The sequence below is a fragment of the Pezoporus occidentalis genome, unplaced genomic scaffold (assembly GCF_034315485.1).
Source record: "Pezoporus occidentalis ecotype Australia unplaced genomic scaffold, CSIRO_AGI_Poc_V1 ctg22, whole genome shotgun sequence".
Classification (NCBI taxonomy): Eukaryota; Metazoa; Chordata; class Aves; order Psittaciformes; family Psittacidae; genus Pezoporus; species Pezoporus occidentalis.
In genome coordinates, this window is record NW_026914072.1 from 3951512 (window position 1) to 3977879 (window position 26368).

Genomic DNA, 26368 nt, shown 5'->3' on the forward strand with positions numbered 1-26368 from the left:
TGAAAAGGAAGAGAAATCAGTCTGAAAATTGACTGAAATTGCTGCGTGGAGGAGCACGCTTCAGGACTGCAAAAGTCCTTGGTGCAATCCCTGTTCTAACAACTCAAGACACTTGAATCTTCTCTCCATCCAGACTGAATGCCTTTTAACACACGTGGGCCACCTCTTCTTCTAACGGAAAATTATGTCTGGAAGAAATTTTTAGCCAACAAAAACATAATTTGAAAATTTCTGTATTTCATTAGAAGGGTTAATATACTGGTGTTTCCTTCAGAAGAGACAAGACACCAAAAAGTTTCCCCAAAATATTGATAATCTCTTCTAGCATTGCTCTCAGGGCTGAAATCACATCAGTTCTAAGAATGCTAACTTAGCACTTTTGAAAATGTTCAATTAAAAACAAACAACAAAGCTCCTTCTGCATTTATTTCTGACCCTCACAAACAAAGGCCCCTGTCTGAAAAGGGGCAGAACACTTTTCCAAACTTCCTCCCCAGCCATGGCCTCGTGTTTCATCTTTAACTAGGGCTCATCAGTAGTCAGATATAACACGTCTCCATCAAGAATTTATGTTTAAGTCAGCATGAGCACTTTGGCCTTGTTACTGCAACTGCAACATGTGTATATACATACACACATGGTGCTGCATCTGGCAGCACCAAAAATTCAAAATAACTTTAGCGAATAAGATTAATGCCTGGGTGACACAGGAGGCCACTTATGCATGCATGTAAAGGAAACTAACAATGCATTACAAAATATTTTTTCCCTCACATTTTCTAAATCCCTATGGTAAACGATTCATTCAGATTCTTTATGTTTCAGCACAAGACAAAGACTTATAAATATGGACCTAAACCAACATGCAGGCCTTAGGCTAAGCATGTAGCTTAAGGTCATTAGAAATCAGAGGAAGAGTGCTTAGACCCTGGCAGGACTGAATCTAGGACAAATCCAAAATATGCTTATGGACATGCTTGAGGAAAGTCAAAGGCATGTCTGATTGTTGTGAGCATATTTTCAAAAAAATCAGCCTTTATATTTTTGCTATATGCAAAGGAAAAGCTTGTCAGCACATTCTTAATTTGTCAGAACTATATGAAACTTTTCATACTGGTACTAGGGTTTTCCTAAATAACTGCAGGAACTGTCTTTACATGAGTGAGCCCATATGTCTTCGCTTCTGTCAATGCATACAGATCTTTGCACAAAAATACCATTTATAAATGCTTGACAGGATGCGCCTTCACTGCAACTAATAGATCACTTTATTAGTAAGGATTTCTAGCCACCATCCAAGTCCAGTCAAGGACATACTTTAAATTCAGTGGTCTAGAACTTCTGTTCACCATAAACATAAGCTTTAAGCAGCCAAAGAGTTGAGAAATGTAAATAACAAAAACCCCTCACATTCTGATGGTCATAATGAAACAATACTTGAGACAGAAAGTAGGATTTAGTCCTAAGTCCACCATTCTTACCATCAGTTCCAGAAAGATTATCTAAGCAATCAGAAATATCTGGCTTTCATATCAGAACAAACCACATGGACTGGGTGAGAGTCATTTACTAATCACTGCATGTCAGTTTAGTAAAGTTGGTGTTAAATGAGACTGCTGAGGCGTACCTTTTCCCTTTGAAATTAATGATGTGATTATCTTTTGATAAGAATATCATTCTTCATGTACTGTTGTCACAATTGTATATTGCCTATATCTTCAGCACCGTAATGAGCAATACACAAGTAATGTGAGTGCCAGAGAAATATTTGCTGTGGGCTCACACAAAAGACATGGACCTTATCTTCTGCTCACACACGCACTTCTCATTTACATTTCTGTGGCAAGGAACTCTAGGTTCATTGTCAATTCCATTTTAAATTCAGGAACTGCCATTTTTATTTCAGGAACAACATCCCCGATAAGAACACAGTTGCAAAACCAGTCAATCAAAAGAAAAGCAGTGTTAAATTTGAGGAGACACACAAAACATTGGATAAGGAAGAAATTTTATAGTGGCTGCTCAAAAGACACACATAGCTCTTCTACTGAAGCCACCTTTCTATATCTCAGTTTCTCCCTGCAGAGTGATGATAACAGCCTGCCTTCCTCCTCAACCTTCCTCTCTTGCCTTTGTCAGAGTGTTAATTGCCAGCCAAAGGAACCTTACTATCTATGACTCTGTAGAGTACAAAGTACAACACGAGCTTAAACCCAGAGGGAGCTTCCTTACTAATGTGATCAATAATAGTATTACTATATTTCTACTGTATTCTACAACATAACATTAGATAGTAAACTACAAAGGAAATGCCTGTTCTGCTATTAGAATCAAAATTGATCAAATTCATGAAATACATAGCAAAATGTGACTCTGCACATTTTACTGGATCAGCATTTTTCAACTTGCTTAGTTTGTTCAGGCTTTTCATTTCTCCTTCGTTTTAGGAAATATTACACTACTCCGCATTATGAATATTCTGTCAAGAATAGCTACCTCACTTGGAGCTCTTCATTTAAGTTAAGAAGGGATTTAAGTATCACAGAGAATACATATTTTTAATAGCATTATTATCCTGCTTGGTGTTGGAGCTTTGACACATTAGCAGCTCTGGCACTTGTGCTATTCATGTTTCTCATGAGCATCTCAATGCCAAAACATACATCCTAACCTAGTTCAGGCAGATTCCACACAAATTCCCATAGCCTTCAGATGACTGCATACAGAACATAATCTATTTCAGAGAGACTTAATCTATTGCTAAAACCACAGTTAGAGAAAAAACACAGGTGAACTGGAACTACAGGCTTTATACAGATAAATTTAAGGCAGCATTTACCTCCCTAAAGGAGCTCTCAAATTTTTTGGTTAACAATTTGCATTGGCTATTGAATGAGGAATACTGTCGGTACGGAAGAGCTACAGAAAGTCAGGGTTTGTGGCAGCACTGACATAGTTGAGAGCAAATATAAAGCCACCAAATTCTTTGTACGTATATGAGTGTGTGCCTGCATGTTAGGCAGAGACAAGAGATAATCCAAGTTAAGGCTTCTCTTACTTTTTATATACCAATGCACAGATCCTCAGATTCTTTCCTTAGAGGACATCACAGACTGTACAGTCTAGTCAGGAGTAATTCCCCTGCCTGCCTCTGTGTCCAAGGTTTTCAATAAAGCCTAATTTCACATTATCTGTAGCACCCTTCTGGTAAATTAAACCTGCTTACTGAGAGTTTCAAGGAAATCAACATGTTATGCTTTTTTTCCCATCTAGTATGAGAGGGTTCTGCTTCAGAAAGACACACTGTAGTAAGTCAAAAGTGAAGTCACAGTCTGGCAACAAGGTGAGCCTTGTGGGCAGATTTCAGGTTTCTTTTCAAGAGTGTGGTAGGCTTTCCTCAAGTGCCAACTGAAGGGAGTTAAGTGCTGTCACTAAAGGAAAATCTCTCACCACCAAATGTGAAAACTGCATTTATTAAAGCCTGATTTGGACACTTCTGTATACTGTCTTGCACAAAGTGTTCATTATGGGAACAAAACAATAGCATGCATATCAGGAAAGAAGTCATTTAAAGCTTCATGGGCGTGTGTGTTTTAGTGGTGTTTTTTTCATTGTATTGGGTTGGGTTGGGTTTGGGGTGGTTTTTTTTTTTTGGTTGGTTGGAATGTCTGATTTTGTTTTGGGGGGTAGATTTTGGTTTTTGGTTTTGCTTTGGGTTTGCTTTTGCTTGTTTGTTTGTTTTTAAAAAAGGTCCTATATTCTCTTGGAATTACGCTATTTCATGATACTTCTTCATGCTATAAGATGTCTGCTAGAGAGTTGCACAATCCTCTTAAAGGAAATAAAAATGCAGGAATGGATTCTGAAAAAATAGGGTAACAATAAATTTTGTAAAAGCTTGTAAGAAAATTCTTCAGAGCTCTGTAAACTGAAGTGGAACTATATTAAATTGTACATAGATTAACATTATAAAGACTAACAAACTTTGCCAGGCTAAAACCAATATATATAGTGGTATCTTGCTTTCACATTAATTCCAAGCAGTATACAGTGGTAAAGATGAGGTTTGTCCAATGCAACTCTCACTCACTAAACCTGGCTTAGCAGGCAGAAGCATGCCTCAATGACGAGCATTCTCCTACGCAGGAGTCTGAAGAAGTTTGATACTATTATGATTAGAGAAACAAAGCCATATTAAGTGGCATCTTCTCATGCAGACATCATTGTCTATTTAACTTTTAAAAGCTACAAAACATTTACAAAGCATAAAAAGCTCCAACTCTGTTGTTGCACAAGGGCCTAAAATAGCATTCCTCCCCCCACATTGGTACAGTGGCTCTTCATAATCCTCAGTGGATACACAGATTCTATCTTGCTTCAAATGATAGACCAAATAAAATGTTAACTTGATTGTACCTCTGCATTATGACACGGACCATCACTTTTGTCAAGTACTTGGCACAAAACTTTTTTTTAATCCAGTGATTTTGATAAACCTGCTTCTGAAATTATTTGTACATTCCAAGTGCATTTCCAAGAAAAACTGCATAGAGGACAGCAAATTTCTGAAGGACAGAAACACAGTAAAACTGAGGTGAGGAAGGCATGACCTCTTAGCAGCCTTCCAGTATCTGAAGGGAGCCTATAGGGATCCTGGGGAGGGACTCTTCATTAGGGACATAGTGATAGGACAAGGGGTAACGGGTTAAAACTTAAACAGGGGAAGTTTAGGTCGGATATAAGAAGGAAATTCTTTCCTGTTAGGGTGGTGAGGCACTGGAATGGGTTGTCCAGGGAGGTTGTGAATGCTCCATCCCTGGCAGTGTTCAAGGCCAGGTTGGACAAGGCCTTGGGTGAGATGGTTTAAAGTGAGGTGTCCCTGCCCATGACAGGGGTGTTGGAACTAGATGATCTTAAGGTCCTTTCCAACCCTAACTATTCTATGAGTCTATGATTCTGTGTGTGAAACCAGGTCCTGCCAAGAGGGTGCCATGCAGACCAGATGCTTACATATGGTGCCAGTGCTCAAGGCTGGCCACTCTGCCCACACTGGAGGAAGGAGTAGGAAGAGCAATGAGGAATGTGAAGAAGAAAGCGGAATACAGCCTGCCTACATCACTTGCCTTGACACCACCAAGCTGCAAGCAACATAATGATCTCAGGTTTGCTGCATAGAATAGCTAAAGCTGCAAGCACATTTCAGAGCAACCGTATATATGTATATATATGTATATATGCATTAGACAAAGTTTTCATCTCCTGATGGCTTAGCATATTTTGCTTTGAAGTAGAAGCTTTCTTTATATGTGTCAACTTTATGTCTGTAAATAGGTTTTCCAATTAAAAATTTGTACTCCCATCTTACCATACATGCAGATGACAACACAATACCTTTAGGGAAGAAAAAAAACAAAAAGAGACATAAATTTATCCCCATCTCAAAGGGATTTAATTCCAATGAATATGTATTTCAAGACTATAAAGTTGTTCCACTTGAAATTTCATTAGGACTAGTAGAAATTCAATATATGCAGTCACAGACCAAGAGGGATATTCATTAAGAAACTAGAAAATTCATTTCCAAACCGATTCGACACATAAACAAGAAAGTTTAAAATTGCAGATCTGTAGCATCAACAATAGCAATACGCCATTGCTGCAAAACAGGCAAATGTGTATGAATCAAGAACGAGAAGAACGGAATAAATTATGTGAATTAAAGGAGCCAAAACTGTATTCATGCCGGCTCCATTTCCAGCCCTCAACTTTGCACTCTGAGCAAACCCACTTCAATACAAAACAAAGCCCCAGACATTTCATTATGTCAAAGGTACATTTTAAACTAAGTTTCTAATTGACTTGGTAGTATTTCTTGCTACACTGAGATTTAGGATTTAGAACTCCTACCATTGCTAACTACAAGTAATAGGAAAAACATTATTTTACAACATTTCCAGTTTCAACATGTAATTTTGTCAAAACAAGTTTTTCTTCTGGATATAGGCCATTTTATTGAAATATCATCTTAAAGCATTTGGAAAAATTAACACATTCAAAACAATCCATTCTGAAATGTTTTGATTTTTCATCATTTCAAGCATTGTTGAGTCAATATTTTGTTTAATACTTAGCTTTGTATATAATGCAGTAAAAAGAATGGTATGCTTCAGTATTATCTGAATATAAAGCACTGCTGACCTTTCTATTGGAAATTTCTAAGTGATTACATTGTTTAACTAGTTTGAACTGTAGCATATTTTGACAGTGAAAATTTCTCATTTCAACCAGTTTCTTTTCCTCTTGATTCAAAGAACCTCCTGTGTAGCCTTACTGGCCCTAACTGCAGAAAATAAATAGTCCTTCTGCATTATTTTGGTGTGTCTTTCATTTAGCAGCAACAAAAGGAAGCAGTAACATTAATTAGAAATCACCCAAAATTGCCTGTACTTTCTGCTCCCAATCAAAAACGTCTTCAATACACTCACAGTGCTGTCCATGTTCATGCATGCTTTAGTGTGAGGTGTCCCTGCCCATGGCAGGGGGGGTGGAACTAGATGATCTTAAGGTCCTTTCCAACCCTAACTATTCTATGATTCTATGTGCTACTGACAGCCTGATAGTCACAAGATATATAGCTTCTATTTGTCTGTAGATTGATACTACACAAGAGTCTGAGAAATCATGAAACCTTATTCTTTGCATTCAGCTCCTACATTATCCTGGTCATTCAAATACAAATTCCAGCAATAGTTACAAGGCAAATGGCAGTAGCAAAGGTGTTATGCACAAACTTTCATTTTGGCAATGATCAGATTTCCATGGAACAAAAGAGGTATCACCCCCATATGGGTTTGGACCAGATGGCCTTACAAGGTGTCTTCCAACCTGCATTGTTCTACGATTTTGTGAAGTACGTAGTCAATTAATTTCTGTTTCTCATTTTTTATATGCATTAAAAAACGTTTCTTTGTACTTCCTTGTCTTCTTTTACTACCCTTAATCTGCTACAGGTAGTTTTTCCAACCTTGAACAAAGCTTCTTTCATTCACATGACTTGAGACATCTGGGAGAGGATGCCATAAAAAATAAAACCAAGTGCAGCACCAAATACAAGTCAAGACAATACCATCTTTTCAAAATGATGAAGTGTTGACATGTAGGAATATAAACAGCTGTCCCTTTCTTCTAGATTTCCATGTGATAATCTGAAGTATGTAACTGTGAAAGTTTTTATCTGAGAACAGAATGTACCCAAAATCATGTAATTTCAACACAAGTAACACAAATAGCCTAACCTGTCTATGGAAACATTTACAGAACGTGAGCATGTAAGGCCTAGAAATAATGCAGGACTTTCACTGCAGAAACTAAATGCTTCCAGCAAAGGGACTACTGAGAAGTTTCATGCCATTTTTCACATTTAAAGCTAAATTTTGGCGATATGGGAAATCTGCCTCAGAAGTTATGAACATCCAATCACACCAGTGTCTATTCAGAGATTCACATTTGGTAGTTATTCTGAATTATTCTCAATACATTTCAATTAAAAGCTATACAAAGCTCTAAGTCAGCACTCATTTTCTTGTTATTTTTCTGTGCTTTTACATCTTTTGCAGACTTTCTTACAAATTTTGCACAGGTACTTGAGAGAACAATCCTACAAGGTATGCAACCCTCAAACAACTTGAACAAAGCAGCATGGGAAAAAATGGCTCAAAAAGGGAAAAACAGCTTCTGATGGTCAGAAATTCAACCACATATAAAGGAAAAATTAATTTGCAAGAGATGCCAACAGTTGATAAATGACAGCTTGTCTCCAGAATATGAACCATGTAATTAGAGAAGTATTAAAATGAAAGGCTGGGAATAATATTTAATAGATGAGACTCACTACTTCTGGGATTATTTTAACCCTTTTTTTTTTTTTTTAAACACACTATTTCCATATTATACAGAGCTCAGTAGGCATTAACTCATTCTGTTTACTAATCTAAAATATGTGTAAATGCTGCTGTTTCTGAATCTGTGCCAACAACAGGAAGAACTAAAATATAGTACAGATACAAACCCAATTACTGGTTTAAGTGACTAAGCCATGAGCACCAAGAATATTTGGAGGGGTTTTGTCATTTTAATCCTGCAGTAGGAAGGACTTGCTTATCTTTCCAATACATACCAGCACAACAGCTATCATACTGGAATTGTTTTTAGGGACCCCACTGTAGAGACACTCCTGTACGTTAAAAACTCCATCTTGTATTTCACACTTACAGTTGGAATGTTATACATTTTACAAATATTTGTGATTTTATGCATGGACAGGACTGGAATGCAAGAAGACAGATGACTATTTAAACATTCCTGACTTGGGAGGCAAACACAAGTGGAGAGCAGAACTGAAGTTTAATGATAGCTCAAGTGTGTTATGTGACCTTGAGTAAGTTACTTCAAGATTTACTCTTCTGTAAAGTGGATATGATAAATCCCCTTCCTACAAAAACATTTATGGAATTTAATTTATGCAAAAACTCCAAAAACTTCAGTAGAAAGGCAATATAAAGGCACATTTGAAAGCTGTATTATATCCGTAAATGTAAACACAACTCTGGTAGCACTGACAACAGAAGAACATTAGGGCAAGATTCAGCAAATTTAACCAGGGGAAAAAAAAAAAAAAAAAAAAAAGAAAAATTTAGTGATAATTTCTCTAAATTCATACAAGAAGTATGCATCAAGAGTTAAATATCTTAAAACAGCAGGGAGTTCAGCATTTTATCCTGCCTTTATGGTTATCATATTTTTAATCTTGCAGTGTTCCTTCACATATTTATGCAATTCTCACTTATTTGGCTCAGGCATAAACTAACTTCTAATTGGACATGATGCGTATTGATGTGAAAATATGAACAGCAACGGTTATACTCCAAGATAAGCTTTCACATAGATTGTATCAGGTTTGTTATTCCCAAAAAGAAATTCCAAGTCTCTTTCATAGTCAGCAGCAAGAGGTAAATGTGTTTAGAAACCCCAGAATACTGCGATGTACACTGTGTCCTTCCTGTGGAAGCTTGCAGTTGCGTAACATTCGCATCACATACAAAGCTGGTTGTTTATTATTACGTGGGTTTAATACATTTTGCAGCTCATGCAATCAGATGAGCTGATGATCATCAGCTGAACAAAGAGGAAAAAACAGGTCAATGTACAGACAGCTCTGAGCCTGTAGCTGACAGCTCTTTTTCATCCTTTACAGAAATCTCACGCGAGCTCCAAGAAAAAAAATCCAAAATATTGTCTGGAAAACAATGTATTTGAAGCTAAGGCTATTATATAATCCCAGTGTCTAAATATATCATAACCCAACTCTAATTTATGTAAAGTACTTTGTATAACCTTTAAAACTAGGTTATTAAAACAATCTCAAAGCCAGGAAACTTCGCATAGCCAAAAGCCATACTGGCCCTATGCACACAGAACATACAGAAAACATCTATGATTATCTTAATAATACTGGGATTTATCACAGCGTGTGGGCAGATTTTCTTAACAGGTAGGATTAGCATGGAGGATAATTTACTAACTGCAGGTTCTTGTTTTATTCCTACATCTGTGATTCCCACACGATCACGTACAGAGAGGCCAGAGCAAAAGGACCACCAATAAGATACAAGCTGCTGCCTTGGCAACCATTTCAAATACCTCCCTGAAGCTCCCACAAAATATTTTTCTATTAACTGTATAGGTAGCCAATTTTCCTATGAAATTGACCTATTGCTCAAGAGACGTTGCAGGAGAAAGCATTTCTTCATTTTAAAGACTGGTTTGCTACTTTATGTCCCCTCTCTCCTTTTCTCTGTTTTCCTCCTCTTTAAAAAGCAGTAGGTTAGCAAAAATCAGTTTGTGACAAACAGGCGAAACTGAGCAACATCAGGTACAATTAAGCCTCCCATGCAAGCAGAGTCAGCTTTAAAATCAGAATTAAGGGGCGGGGGATGGGGGATAAAATGAAATTCGTTCCAGGAGAACAAAACCGTGATGTATACCTGACAAATCATGAACAAACACTGGTAATGCCCTAAGGAAACCCTGCTACACTACTGACTGTATCAAGTTATATAATCATTAAAGTTATAAAACAGCAAGTAGTGAAACTACTTCTTACATGTTCTTTTACATGTTTCTTTTGAAAAGAAAGGCAGGTCCAAATGAGCTCTGCCCACCCACAAGGTAAAAAGAAAAAAAAGAGGCAAGAGCAACAACAGTGCCTCAATTCACATAGATGAGAATAATTGGAGGCCAGTTCAATACATGAAGTAAACAGAAGCAGGATGAAGGCTTTTCAATTTACACCTCCAGCCTACAAATTAGTAAGCAGTCTGGTAGGTTGAGCTTGCCAGAGATTGCATAATAACCCTACCCACAGTGACAATGCAGAGAATGGGGTACAAAATGGCAGCTCTATACCAGCAGGCAATTTCCCTTTCTAATTACTGAGTGCTCTGAAAAGCACTTTCAAGAGCCAAACATTAGCTTTTGTGTAGCTGGGTCAGGAATTTCCTTACTATTCTTAGTTTACTTTCATATGAAAATTAATTTTAATATGCTCTTTTAATAAGCAAAAGTAACTGCATGGCAAATAAAATATTTTCCAGGAAATATTGCTTGGGAGGTTATTTGACTATTTTTTTATAGAGGTTGACTATTTTTTTATATACAGGTTGCCAGTAATAATGGCTTCTTGAGATGTCTTGCCTATATAGGTATTCATTATATTCTCACTTACCTATATCAACCGAAATCAAGAGCATGCAAGCCATAAAATTCTGCTTTTGCTGTATGGGCAGGGTGCATCCATATCCTACCCCTTATAAAGCCACGAAAAAAGTCAAGTGGAACACACGATTTTCAGTTTTTTCTCACAGCAACTGAAAAGGGAGGCAAAACAGAGCAGAAGGCAGGATAGATGGAGCTAAACTGTTGTTTGGTTTGGGTTTGTTTTAAAAAAAAAAAAAAAAAACAAAGACAAGCAAGCCACCTCCAAGGAGTGACATACTCACAAGTAACTTTTCTGTCCCCTGTCAATGATTGCTGCTATGGAAATTTCCACCCGGGGGTGATTCCCAGCAACAGGTCCTTCCACTAACAAAATTACTTGGGACTTAAGAATCATTTCAGAAAACAAAACTGTATAACTATATTGGCACATAGTGCATTATTTCTAGATATATCCTTGAATCTGTAGTGCTTCCTTAGTAAGTCAATCTCCTGCCAGTCACTCCTCTAAGTCAGAGGCTGTCCTGAAGCTATCTTCTATCTGCTATCTAGGATAGAAACACCTATACTACTGCTTGAGAAATAACCTGACTCAGAAGTGGTCTCTTGTGAGACCGTATCTCTTTACGGCTGTTCTTTGGTGTCTCCCTGATAGAGCATACAGGGATTAGAGTCTGAGGAAAGGACATGGCTCAGCCAATGCAGAACATAAAAGTTCTTCTTATATTTAGGAAGATCTCAGAACTAAAGGGGCAAGTCCAGGAAGGAGAGGAGACAGAGAAAACCTTTCTGGCTTAAAGTGAAAGCCGTATGCCCTGGCTTTTTCTGCTGATTGACAGTCTTGCACAGGTACCAGGGCAATTCAGTGACTGAACAATTTAGCAGATGAGAAGTCGTCCATGAAAGCATTACTCTTACAGCAGTGATGACCACCATCAGGAAATCCACACAGACTCAGATGCAGGGGCAGGCTGGGATTAGTGTGAGTGCTTAACAGAAAGGTGAATAAAATTCCACTGGTGGGACTGCACACTGGGATAGTGCCTCAGGATGCCCTTGTAAAATTACAGTTATGTAGCAGATGAGCACTAAAAACCTCTCTGGCAGGGCTTTATGTTACTAGGAGATAACATTCAGGTGACCATATCTAGCATAGGCTGAGGTAGATAGCAAGCAATTAGAAAATAATCAAGAATGCAGGTTGAAACCAGGAGAAATTCTGAAGACTGAACTTTGTGCATATGTCTGAAGAGATCCTCCTGTATAAATACTTTCATCTAGCAATATCCTTATAATCCCAGACTTCACAAACCAGTGGTGAACAAAGTCACTTTAACACTGAAGCAATCCAGCATCATGCTGGACAAGACAAGTCCCTGGAGTTCTGCAAGAGTAGGTGGGACAGAAAAAGCAACATTATATGGCTTTGGGGTCTGGAACTCTAGTCTCAGCCAGGTTAGGGAAAGAAGACTTCTTAAAGCTACATCTTAGCCTTACCTTGCAGTTTTCAGACAAAATAGACCAAAGAAAATCAAGCATCCTACTCAGAAACATGTCTGCAAAGTCTCTTGAGTAAAGACTAGCATCGAAACAAAACATCTGATGTGTTTAGGATGAGAATGCGTATTTTTCAGTTGTATGAGTCCTTGCATGTGATTCTGAGGGCATCATTATGGATCTGCATTCCTGGCTAAATGAAATGAAATGACTAAAAACATCTATGAAGGTACATTAGGATAAAGCAGTAAAAGGCAAGCATGTTGAATGCACCAGAATTAAAAGATACAGCCACTTCCCTGAACAGGTTTTGTATCACTCTGGTGTAGAATAAATACACTGTGATCAGATGACTAACGATCTTGGGTTATTAGGTCATGAGAAAGAACTATCACAGCAAAGAGAATAATCAATTACAATTGTTCAGGACAGCAACGGGAGTTAAAACAGTATCCTTCCGCAAACACTGAGAGGTCCCTACCATCATTAGAAAGGAAGTAGTTATTAAGGAAGACTGTCAGAGTGGACAGTATCTGGGGCTGAGAAGGGTACACATGCAGTCTAGAATAATGAATATTTGTCGCTTTGGTAATGCAAATTCCCTTCAGAATTTAAAAAGCAGCTCTCAAGACAACTGCCATAGGAAGCAGTTCATTTAGTCTGCTAGCAATTAGTTCAGCCATGACTTGTGGTGAGGACTTTCCTCACTTGACTATGAAACATGGAGGAAGGATTTTTCCTACCACAATCATTCGTTGTCGAGTCAGGCAGGTAAATTCCTGAATTTAAAAGGGTCATTCTGTTTCCAAGTCACCAGACTCTCTCTGAACACGAAGGGGCGGGGGCAGTAATAATTAAGTCATCTTCTTTATTTAACTGGGAGAGTTTCTACTGCATGTTTCCCTCAAGTCCAGAGGACTGACAGCAGGATTTTTTTCCAGCAGTAGAAAAGTCTGCATAACCTGGAGAAACTGCCAAGTTGAGCCTCAACCTTTATCATCACCTTCCTCCTTCCTCCTGCCCCACCCCCCACAATCAGTTGAAGTGAAAAGAAAGCACATTATGAGAAAAGACTTTCAGTTACAGACATATTTCTGTGTCTGCAGCCTAGTCACTGCAGCCGGGGGGCTGGCAGTGCTCTTTTGGAGAGAAGCATCAGAATAAGCATGTTCCCCAGGATAACACTTCCTTTTAAAGCCCTGTGTCATTATAAGGGTAGCACAGTTGTCCAGATCCATAGCTATCATAGTGAAGGTGGCAAGCAGTGATAGCTGAAGAAGTCCAGATCAGTAGGAAATACCTGATAAGGGCTTCGTAACCTTATGTGAAGTGGAAGTGCAAAGAACAGATGCTTGCTCTAAGGTACAATTCATTGGAACTGACACACTGAAGGTTTTCTGATGCTGCAGAATTGCTAATAACTACATCAGAGGTAATTCTTGGAGCATTAAAGAAGGATAATAGGAGCTAATGAGATAAGAGTGCTGATCTTTCTCAGTAGAGACACAAAGAACCTAGAGCAATTGAGGAGTGCCTTAGATGAAGTGGGTAAATAATGAGGAGACCAAAGGGGAAACCTAAGGAGGAAAGCCTGATGGCAACATGATGAATGAAGAAAGAGACACTGTACAGACATTTCAAACAACTTGGAGCCTATGTACATCTAGAGCTACAACCCATGACAGTTACCCTATGGTAACTGTAAAGCACCTGGCTGTTGCCAGAGGGTTAAGTGTCTTTTCTAAAATTTCACATGGCCCAGGTGAGTTGCCATGTGAAGAAAGACTATCTGAGACTGGAACAACAAGTTGGGTAGAATACCTGGGCTGTAGAAAAGCCATATTTGAAATACATTCCTTTAGAGTCACTGAGTTGTCAAATAGCGCCCAGGGGAAGAACATACAGCTTTTACTGACTGATAAAAGAGTTAGTGGGATTTGCACACGTGGAACCAGACTGGCTCTGAATTAAATAACTGCAAGAACAAAACTGCCCTCAACTCTGGAATTGAGACCTGAACAGTGAACCTTGTAAGGTGCCAAATGATCCCAAGTCCCAAAAGGACAAGAAGGGAACTGCCAATGCTGATGTGTCTGAAGACCTGACTGGAGTCTCCATGGCAGAAAGGGACAGTGCTTCCAGAGTCATTTCCACTCTTTACTCTTCTCACAGAGTGGAGCTGATGTGTCAGCGCCAAATTCTAGGAAAAAAATCTCTAATGAGCCTCTTAGAACCAGAAAGCCTTACAGTTTAGTGTTAATCCAAGGAACAGAATAAACTAGTAGATACTCTCTTTTAACAGGAAATTTAATTAAGCAATTCTTATATCTGACCATGGAGTAACCCAGCACTGTGCGGGTAGGCTGCACATATTGGTAGGCTGCAAGGCAGGGCAGAAGTTGGACTTCAGATAACCTGACTCTGATAAGCCTTGGATCTGAAAAGGAGTCTGGAATTTTAGCTGTCATATCTCAAGAGGCAGGCTTCCATCAGCATGTGTATGCCCTGATGAAGGGGTGCTGGGGAGAAAGAGATTTCTGCTTTGAGTGATCAAATTATGACTATTTAGCTTAAAGATACATATATAGGCAAGTTGTTCAATATGAAATCAACGGATATGAACTTTTTCAGATTGATTCAAATGCCCATGTAAAAGGCTGTTTGTACATGTCTTACAGTGCACACTCTAAAGTAGGTAGTAGAGACTGGGCAGTATTTTGTGTGTTTGCATTTGTTCATAACTTCAATGATCAAAATACATTACTAGGCATACAAATACTTGTATCCAGACAAGTCTTCAAAACTTGCAGTGAGAAACTTCGTAGTCTGCCCTGGGCAACCTCTGCCACTGCCTGACTGTCCTCACAGAGGAAAAGTTCTTCCTCAGACCTGGTCTTACCCTGCCTTGTTTCAGCTTGTTATGTGTTGACACTCATCCTCTTTGCACTCATGGTGGAAAAGTTTGGGCCACATAAATCCCAGAGGGCTGTCACAAAAAGCCTCTTGGCTTTTCTGTATTACATTATCAACCAAGAAACTACATTAAGACTCACAGTGGTAAGATCATAGAATGGCTCAGGTTGGAAAGGACCTTAAGATCGTCTAGTTCAACCCCCCATGCCATGGGCAGGGGCACCTTACACTAGACCATGTCATCCAAGGCTCTGTCCAGCCTGGCTTTGAATACTGCCAGTGATGAAGCATTCACAACTTCCTTGGGCAACTTGTTCCATTACCCTTATATCTAACCTGAACATCCCCTCTTTTAGCTTGAACCAACTACCCCTTGTCCTGTCACTACAGTCCCTAAAGAAGAGTCCCTCCCCTGCATCCTTATAGGGCCCCTTTCAGATACTGGAAGGCTGCTACGAGGTCTCCACGCAGCCTTCTCTTCTCCAGGCTGAACAGCCCCAACTTCCACAGCCTGTCTTCATAAAGGAGGTGCTCCAGTCCCCTGATCATCCTCATGGCCCTCCTCTGGACTTGTTCCAACAGTTCCAAGTCATTTTTACGTTGAGGACACCATAACTGCATACAGTACTCCAAATGGAGTCTCACGAGAGCAGAGGGGCAGGATCACCTCCTTTGACTTGCTGGCCAAGCTGCTTTTGATGCAGCCCAGGCTACAGTTGGCTTTCTGAGCTGTGAGCACACACTAAAGCTGGCTCATGTTGTTTACCGTTGATCAACACCGCCAAGTCCTTCTCCACAGGGCTGCTCTGAATCTCTTCTCTGCCAAACCTGTAGTGCCTGGGATTGTCCTGACCCAGGTGTAGGACCTTGTACTTGGCTTGCTTGAACTTCATGAGGTTGATGTTGGCCCACCTCTCAAGTGTGTCAAGGTCCCTCTGGATATCATCCCTTCTCTCCAGTGAAACAACTGAGATAATCAAGTTGTCAACAGGGACAAGAGCCAAGACTGAGTAACCAAAACCCACTTTCATTTAGTAGTGAAGTTATATTGCAAGCAAGTACAGTTTAATATTTATTTCCTCTTTGTAAACGCATCTTACTTCAAAGACCCACTGTAGTAAAAATACATAAAAGGGCAGTACTCAGAAATTTGCTATGTTTTCTGATTCTGGCTGTGAGATGTTATGGTTTCAATAATTAATTCCAAAAGATATTGCAACTATGTATACAGTGAATTGAGGGAATTTCCAAGGTGCAAGAAGCCAACATTTAGTATAAACAGTGGGAAATGTTACAATGCAAGTGTCTTTGCCTCATTCATCAGGTAAACTCAAACCAACCCAAATAAACGCTTAAAGGAAGAATGCAAAACATGGCCAAAATCTTGGTAGCTTTTCCTACAGCCTCATCAGTAACAAATAGTGACTATCACAGAGCTGTTGGTCTTCTACAAGTTCCTGGAACTCCCCAGTCTGCTAAATTATTATCTTCTGCTGTATGAAGCAAAACACAGCTGCCTCCTGAAGCAATTTTTAACCAAACCCTTGGCAACAAGTGGTTCAGATTTTGGTTCCTCCACTGTACCAGAGATTTTGGTATTTAATCTCATTCAAAGTGTTCACATTTTCCAATCAATGCTAGACCAGCCTGTGGCAGATACCTTTTATCTGCTTTTAAACTCATTTAATCCCTGAGTATCATCATGTGGAAGTCAAGAGACTTGTAGAAAAATATGGGAAAGTTTACATCAAGAACAATCAATTCCACCCTGCAGAAAAGGTGAGAACTAGAGCTTGTTTTACTATTATGAAATTGTTTCTTTTTTTTCTGTCTAGGATAATATACGCAATGATTCTTACAGAAAGAAAATTCATGAACACTCTCACTAATGCAAAAAACCTGGAGACTTAAATTCTACAGACTCAGAATTCACCTCTACTGTCTCAGTCTCCAGATCATATACCTGGCATATTTTAATTCTTTCATTTTAATGTATTCCTGTAGTTATCCTTTTGGATCATTAATTTAATGACTGTGTGCAGGTATTTCACATTGATTTATCCCCTGCTGATAGTAGAACTGATCGGTATTTCAGAAAGACAATTTTCATTTAGGTGCTTGGATGCAACTGCATTCACCCCCCTTGGGGGGGGGGCACACAGCATCCATGCCTCTTTGAAACCAGCACATACTACTGTGTATTCTGTTCGAAAATTTAATGCAGGTATATAATGTTATGGCCATATAATTACTAGGCTTAAGGACACAAATAGGTTGAATCCTTTCTCCCTCCCATCATCCATCACTTGAGGACTGTGTTTCTACCCGCAGCGTCTCAGCCCTCCTCCATGAAAACCCTGAAGAGTTTAAAATTTGAAAATGTAATTGGATAGAAACATTGTTTTCATTCAGTACTGTGAGGAAGCTTTACTAAGAAACCTAAAGTATGAGATTTCACTATGAACTGGAAATTCATTCCCACCCCCCGATTTGCAAACCATTAGTGATTGAACGTTTCACATCAGAGTAAAAACGCATTACTTTCATGTGCTTACAAGCACTAAGAGGACAGACTCAGTTTCAGTGATAAAATGCTGGAAAAGGGAATGTAGAGAATGCAGACGAGCAAAGTACTGCAAAGTTCTGAGCACTTGTTAAGCAAAACTACACCCTTGCATACATCTCAGAGTAAGCAGTTTACTAAATAGCCCAATGTGCTTATATTGGGATACAAGGTTAAATTAAAAAAAAAAAAACAAAACAAAAACAACAAAATACAAGTTCTGTGCAACATCAAGATTACGTAAGTATAGCTTAATTTTAATATAAAAAGCTTAATAATTGCAGTCATTAATTTTAAGAAAACTATAAACAGGCTTTGCCTATAAGTATAAATAAATCGTGAGACATGGCTAAAAGCCTTTTAAGACTGCTTCTTTCAAACTGCAGTGCTATTGATTGCTTAAAAAGCTGTCAAATTCCTGTAAAATGCTGGAACACTGCAACTGAGGAGCTACTTTTCTAAGAGCTTGTAAAAACACCTTTTAATCTAAAAGCTTTAGCAAGCACATCAGTCAGCTAAACAATTCAAAAGACCTGGTCACCAGTCAGCATGTCTTCAACAGCAAAGGCAACGAAACAAAGGTTGGGCTATTGTTTCAGGGTAAGCCCCGAGGAGAACTTAGAACAAAAGACCACTTTCCTCACTTAGCTCACTACTACTCTAGCTTTCCTGAAATGTTTTCTTCTGCAGAACACATTCCCGTTTTTCACAAATGCCATACTTTTAATGAAACCTTCATTCTTGCTACTGCAGTGCCTGCTCATGCTCTTGTGGTGGTTTTGCACTGGTGGATCGTTAAATTCAGTAACCTAAACTAAGAATTGCTTAATTCAATCTAAAGAAAAATAAGTCAAAAGGACATCTCCAGAAATACTAATACGATAAATGCATTTAACACCGAACTCCCACAAAAATAGTGGACGTAAGTATCTAACAAATGATCATGCAAAGCAACACAGATAAGGTTCTAATTTTGAGACTTTATGACTCAGTTTATCACTGTACATGAGAAAAGCAGGTCACATTTGCACACAATATTTCACATTAATTTTCAAACATGTACTTATAAAGTCCACAAATAGCACCAATTTTTGGATGAATTGTGAGCACTTTGGAGGATAGGATTGTAGTTTAGAACTTTTTATAAATTCAACAAAGCTCTGCACTTAGAACAAAATGCAGACAGAAAACGAGGTATCACAACATAGGCAGCAACACATCCAGGAAAGGATTTAGGACTTTTATCATGGACCTCCTGACCAATGCTGTGATGCTCCTGCAATAGAGGCACATTTAGTACCTTTAGAGGATTCTGCATGGAGACAAGTGAAGAAATTATGATGCTCCCAAGGATTATTTTATCTGAATCCTACATTATTCTATGCTGAGGGTCCAGACTGACTATTTTCAGGGGGTTATAAATAAGACTGAACTCTCAGCTGCAGAAATGGCAAAATTAAAAAAAAAAAGATGCCCTACAATGAAAATATGGAAATTTTAACAAGAAAGAGGCAGAGTGTATGTGAAGTTGGAGAGAGAACAGGGGAAACTTCGTAATAACTGTCTCAAAATACCAAGCAAATTCTTAATTTAGGAAGAAAATATTATGAGAGCAATATAAACACTATTAATGAAGTTCCAGTTTAGACATTATTAAAAGCTTGAACAGGCCACATCAAGAGATGAAGTTTTTGGTGGCGTTGAACACCTCTTCAGAACAGATTCAGAAAACATCCACCAAGAGTTCTCTTGGGATATTTATTCTTCCTCATAAAACAAGGGAGACAGACGAGATGAGGGTCAGAACTACATTGCTAGTATTCTATGTTATTTACCAGACTCAATCTATTACACTGTATACATATGATGATTAAGAAGGCCAGTTTAGGTACTATCCTATAGACAATCAGTGCTTGATTGTTGCCTTAGAGTATAATCTGCCTTCAAACAATTTCCAGACTGTTGCTAAACATCAAGAAAGAGACAGACCAGCAATCTGCATGACAACAGTTGGGAACGGGTTATGTAAAGAAGCCAACAGGACATGATAACCAAAGCTTTCAAAGTGTGCACTGTGCCCCCGAGTTCTACAATTACTATTGGTGTAAGAGCCGTGTTATAACATCCCCAGACTTCTATGACTGAATTTGGCATCTTTAACTCCCCAACCATATTTAATTTAGCTATTTAACATACGTTTACACATTTGTGGGAGACAATATCAGTCGATTGTTTTAGAGACAAATTGTGTACTGGGTATGATAAAAGGACAAAGAAAAACAAGTGTCAAAGCATTAAATAAACAGTAGTAAAATCAGATTTAAAAGCCTCAACTTTCTCAGAGGAAAACAGATTTAGGATGGCAGAATCCAAACTACACTTCCCTAAGGGTCTCTGGTCCATGGCAAGTATAAAGGTAACCATAAGTAGCAAAAAAAAAAAAAATAAAAACAACAAACAAAAAACCCCCACCAGAATACAAAACCCAAAAATACCTGCCTGTCCAAGAACTTTTTTAACAGCTGTGCTATTTATAGGACCGAGACCCTGCAGCTTAATGATTAATGAAGATTGACCGTTCCTGCTGACTCGCAGTGTCAGACAGAAGTAAATGAACCATAAGAAGGTTGTAAAAAGCAGAGCAAAGCCCCTGCAGAGGCAAGTCATGGCAGCTGCTTACTGCAAGTCACCCTTTGCAGTGGGTTGCAGCACTCGAACTGCTGCAGCATGACCACAACTGCTAAAAAGTGTTCTTCCAGCCCGAGTGTACAATGTCCACACCAGTCACTGAGATGTCAGCCCTTAACACCTTGTTGCTCTAGCATGTGCCCCTTTCCAGTGCTTTGAGGCACTACATTTGTTGATCAGTTTAAAACTCTATAGCTGTGCAAAACAGAAGCCACAGCCCCAACAGAATCTTGACCTGAGTGCAGAGCATGGATTCAGATTTTCCCCACCAAAAACATTACAACACACACTTCATGACCTGAAAGTGATGCTCACAGGCTTGAAAATAAAGTGGATTACAATCTGTAAAGCATGGGGGAACACATGCTTTTTGTGGTCAACTTTCATTTCTTTCTATCCTGGCTATACTGCAAAGTCTTGTTAACATGAATAAAGCACTCCGCTTCATGCAGTGCATTCACATGCTTTGCCTTGACTATCATTTGAAGAGTTTATGTGTCTCCTCATGGAGGCAGAGGTTTATGCCAGTAGTCCAGCAGTAGCATTTAGTTTCTTGCCACTATTAAGGAATTTTCACTGAGTTCTGTTCCACTGAGTAATTCATTGAATAACCTTTTCTCCATCTGAGCACAGGAAAAATGTAACAGTGAGCGATGTGAAAGTTATTGCACACACAGGTTTTAATTCCACTGCACAGCTCCTCAGACACCATGAGGACCTCCACATTATAATAAAAGCAGCACAAACCCTTGAGCTAAACATTTTTCCTTCTCTAGTTCCTAGCCACAACACAAGAGACATCAGTATTCATCATTGTAAGCATTCATTGGATACTCCAGTATGAATCTTAAATCTGCATCAAGACTGGCAGACACTACCTGAGTGAACTTCAGTTAATTGTGCTGATGTGGGGTGAGCACAGTGAGGGCCTTTGAAACTCTCATCCACCAACACGAATACTGATTTCGGATTGCAAGTCATAAAATAAAGCTAATCCAACAATCTTCCTTCCACTGAGACCCACTGGGCTTTTTTTTTTTTTTGACCTATACAGATTTTCCATTTGCATCCCACTCTGCTCACTTTCAATTCCTCTGTACTTCAGCAAAGCTTAGTGAGGTTCTCACTGCACTGAGTTAGAAATATGCCTAGCCATAAAGGCAAAAGTCAGGCCAAGTCTTTCCCATAACCCACAGCTAGAGAGATATTAACAACTAAAATACAGAAATGAATGGTGACAAGTTTCTTTTAAAATAGATAAAACAATGCCATTTCCACTCCTGAACAGCAGCTGATGTTTCAATGCTAGCTTATGCTTTAAAAAAAAAAAAAAAACTAAAAAGAAACAACCTAAGAAAACTAAAAATATTTCACCAAAATACTATTAGGAAATTGTTTAATATCAAGGATGATGGAGTTATTCCAATATCAAATAAGTTCACACTTACTCTAGATTTTCTGACAAAAAGCAGAAAGGCCTCTAGGCAAACTAAGGGCAAATACATGTAGAGTTTGCATATTGTATTTGTTGTACACAAAAAACAGAAGATGCTTCAGGAAGAGCTGCTAGGATTAAGTTGGTTTCTGTCTCCTTGTAGATCACCAATATTAGAACTTTAGAGTATTTCCCTTAAATATATAGAACTTATTCTTTGAGGTAAGCATAATTTTCTATAAACTGTTATTATTATCAATGTTATTACCCATCCTGTAAGTTATAGTCAGTATTGTTCAACATTTTTTCTAAGTTTGGAAAGTCAAATAGCAAACAATGCTTCATCTTAGAATCAACAAACAACAAAACTACATCATTTCTACCTACTTTCAGAAATATGAACTGTATTCTCAATTTCCAGAATTCCTTTCATGCAATGTGATCTTGAATTAGCTGGAAACACTATTACGTGAATCATCACTCTGGATTCCGATCATTTTAATAAGGATAAACAACATTTCATCCCGCTGAATGTGTTTGTTAAGTAAAATACTACAGAGCATCAATAAAACAGCAGAATCTAATTTATGACTGATAAAGTAGTAATTATAGCTGTGGCAAGCACTTCTCAGAGTCATAATCTACATCTGAATGGACAAAAATATCTAGGCAAAGAAACACAAAAAGCAAAATGTGAACAAAGCAATTTTCATATTATTTGGATAACAAATGCTGGTGTCCTAGCCTCTAGTTCAAACAATTAATGCTTATTTTTAACTAAGAATGTGAGAAGGCAGTCTGAAGTCAAGGCACAAGTCTTGACCTCTTTAAGAGGCTGCATGGAATATAAAATATGCCATGTTGTTCTCACGTCAACTTCCACAAATATTTGTGCTTACACAACATTGTCTGCATTCTGCTGTGTGTGTAACATCACCCTTTGAGCCAAGCATGCAGTAAGGAAGACTCCTAGAGGTGCAGGTCAGCAAAGTTCTCTCACCTGAAAACTTCCTGCATGGTCATCTTCTTTGTCACCTTCTTTTCCTTCTTTAAGGGCGATCAACGTGAATCCTCGAAAGTAAGCAGGAGTGGCAGCAGAAAGTGTCACTAAGATACAGTGAACAGAGAAATAATGAAATATAATATTAATTGGGAAGTCAACACTTGCATATATTTTCAGAGTTCAACTTTTAATGCGTTTTAAGTTGGTATTCACCGGACCTAGAGCGCTAACAACATGGAGCAGAGCCAACCAGAATATAAAAACGTTGAGTCCAAGTTTCCACATAAACCAGAGAAGACTGGCATGATGTGAAATACCTCAGGGTTTGTGGATTTGCTTGGGTATTTTTCCCCTCAAAGCAGATTGCTAATCTGCTCAGATCTACACAAGGGCGTCATGGTTTAAACACAGTTGGTTTAAACCCTCACCTTAGCTTTTCCCAGGCAGGATGGAGAATCAAAAGAATGTAAAACCTGCAGGTTGATATGAGAACAGCTTAATAACTCAAGTGCAATATATACTACTAATACTACTACTACTACTACTACTAACAAGGGAAATAACAAGGGAAAATAATATAAAACTAAAAGGGAAAAAAACAGTAAACCCAGCCACTGACCGATACCCAGCCCAACCCGAGCAGTGATCTGCCCTTCCAGGCAACTCCCCCCAGTTTATATACTGGCCATGACGTGCTGTGGTATGGAATACCCCTTTAGCTAATTTGGGTCACATGTCCTGTCTCTGCTTCTTCCTGGCTTCTTGTGCCCCTCCTCATTGCTAGAACATGAGAGACTGAGCAGTCCTTGATCAGGGTGTTACGGAGCAACAACTAAAACACTGGTGTGTTATCATCAGCATTGTTCTCAGACTGAAGCTAAAACTCAGCACTGCACCAGCTACTAGGGAGAAAATTATCCAAACTGAAGGCAGGACAGAGGGTTATTGTGGTGGATCTCTTTTTTTTTTTTTCCCTTGTGGGTTATTCAGTTTCAGTTTGTGGGTTTCTTTAATGCAAGGGAACATCTCCTGAATATCTGGCTTCAGCTTTTGTCCTGCCCAGACAAGGATATAGGTATTTCAGCACATTTCAGCACTTCAGCAGGAAGTTTCTTTAGCTGTAAAGCAAGATGACCACATTGTCTGCTCCAGCTCAGCACTCCAGCTGGTGGAGATGGTCACTCTAGAACTGTCTTTCCTCTCCCGGAACCTCAGGGCAGAGGAGGATGCAGAGTACAACTCATAGCTGAAGCTGACCTCTAAAGACTGCACTGGCAGCTCCGGTTGCCCAAAGCATGCTACACATCAGCAATCCCCCTTTCTTTACATACCAGTCCCGTCCAGGAGGGTGTCACTAGAGCCACCGGCAGAGAACAAGTAACATAATGCTGACTAATCTGATTTTGCCACACTCAGGACCAGGATCACATCCCTCCTTTTCTGCTAGAGCAAGATACATTGGTATGGTTTTCCGGTTTGCCATCATCAGTACCTAGGCACCACCAGCAACAGTCAAGTGACACCAGCTGCAACCCTTTGTAACACCATCAGAAAGATGGAAAAAGGCAGAACTTTGAGGCAGGACTTTTGGGGGAGTTTTAAAATTACTGAACCTTTTTCAACACCTTTTAGGAATCCTTTTCTGAAACAGAGGTAAATATTAGGGAAAAGGACTTTTTGAACTAAGACAGACAGAAAACCAGACTACTGATGCTTTTAAGTAGCTTTTACTTTAAGCACAATGCAGGCAGCGCTGCTTGTAGCGCACTGCTGTCGCACTCTCAAACCCTGACTGGCACAATAAAAACTAAAGACCACCCAGAGCTTTCATACAACTACCAGTGCTGCTTCATAAGAGAGTGTTCACAGAAGACTCCTCCTCACACAAATAGGCCATGAGGGGTTGAATCACCTTACTAAAATTACAGATTGTTCTTAAAAGAGATGGATTTCAAAATATTCCCAGTTATTTGCAATATATGGAGAGCTCTTTGGTCCAGAAATTCAGTTGTCAAAAAATATAAAATCGGATTTGAAGATTTATAGCATTATGCAGCTGTATTTGGGTCTGAAAAACATACATAACTTCCTGACTGTATGTGGAAAAGGGGGTTTTTGGACAGAGACAAAAGGTTAAAAATTTAAATCGAAGTGACCTGTTTAGACCTGTATGCCTGCAAGCACCTTTACAAACCTAGAGCAGCAATCAGCATAACAGCAAGTCCCCCAGCTCTCAGAATTTTCAGCACACTTTCCATCCCATGGAACCTTATAATAAGGTTAAAATTCATAAATCGGGGGAGAAAAACTTTCACATTTTATATACAGGAACTAAGCAGTAGCAAAATAGCATTAAGATTTCTTATTACATTTCTAAGTATTGCTCCAATTAATTAATCCATTATCTGCTCAATAATTAGTATTATTTGTCCAATTTCACACACTTTCGCAGCTCTTATCTGAATGCAAATCCACAGCCAGCCCCTCAGTTACAGTAACTGACAACAGCATACTGCTCAACTCAACAAGCACAAATGCATCGCATTTGCTTGAACACCAATTCTTAGAAACTAATTGTCATAAAGGTATTTACATTAAACAAGTTTTTCCATGTGTTACATATAATTCAAAACTCTGAATCACTATGAGTAAAAGGTTACACCAGAAACACTTAATTATGCAAACAGAGAATCCAGCTGTGAATTGACTCAACAGTTTTCATCTTTTTCCTCACAAATTTACAGATCAAACCAGCCAGCTTTCAAATTTCTAAACAAATGCCTACCTATAAACTAGAGGACATCGGAAATGCTACAAAAACATCAGGAAAGAAAAAGGAAAAAAGAAGACAGGAAGGTCATTCCAAATCCTGACTCACAGTTTTTGCATGCCTAAGGTTAGCAGTACTCATGCTGTGGTTGCACAGTCATTTAAACCCACAATAAATCCCTGCTTTCCCCACCACAAATGATCCTGCCCTTCCCTGTGGTGCACTGCTCCTCCAGCACCCGCATCCAGGCGGCTCTGCTGTCAGCCCGACCAAGGAACACATCCAGCCTAAAGGGAGAACAAACCGTTGGAGACTCGACCCGGGTCCAGCCCCTAAGCAGCCACTGCTGCGGAGGAACAGGACACCCAGAGACTGGCAAGGGGCCAGAGGGTGATGGACTGCAGGAGCAAAGTGGACCCAAGTGAGATGTTGGTGTGACTTGTTGAGGACTTTAGTGTCCGTGCAACCTCAACTCAAGGGTACCAACACGAACACGTGCTTTGGTGGCCCCTGGACTAGACCAGAGCAGATGTTAACAAACACCCAAGCTGAAAAGATTTCTGTCAGTTTTCTGAACTACCCAGTGTGCTCAGACACCACTGCAGTGCAAGGCTTATATTTGAGGCACTCCTAAATACACAGCCTTGTTATGGTGGTGGTTCTGTAGGCACTGGCTCTGAACTGATTGTTTCAGCCCAGGAGGAGGCTCACATTGCACAGTCAGCA

General features: G+C 39.1%; 1 protein-coding gene across 1 annotated transcript in view; it reads right to left on the minus strand.

Annotated features, from left to right (window-relative positions):
- Window positions 1–26368, minus strand: part of SPON1 (spondin 1) — a 195140-nt gene that overhangs the window by 164502 nt on the left and 4270 nt on the right. The window contains exon 2 of the mRNA XM_062620262.1: window positions 22870–22976. Within this exon, the coding sequence (XP_062476246.1) occupies window positions 22870–22976 (107 nt within the window). The remainder of the gene's footprint in view (window positions 1–22869; window positions 22977–26368) is intronic.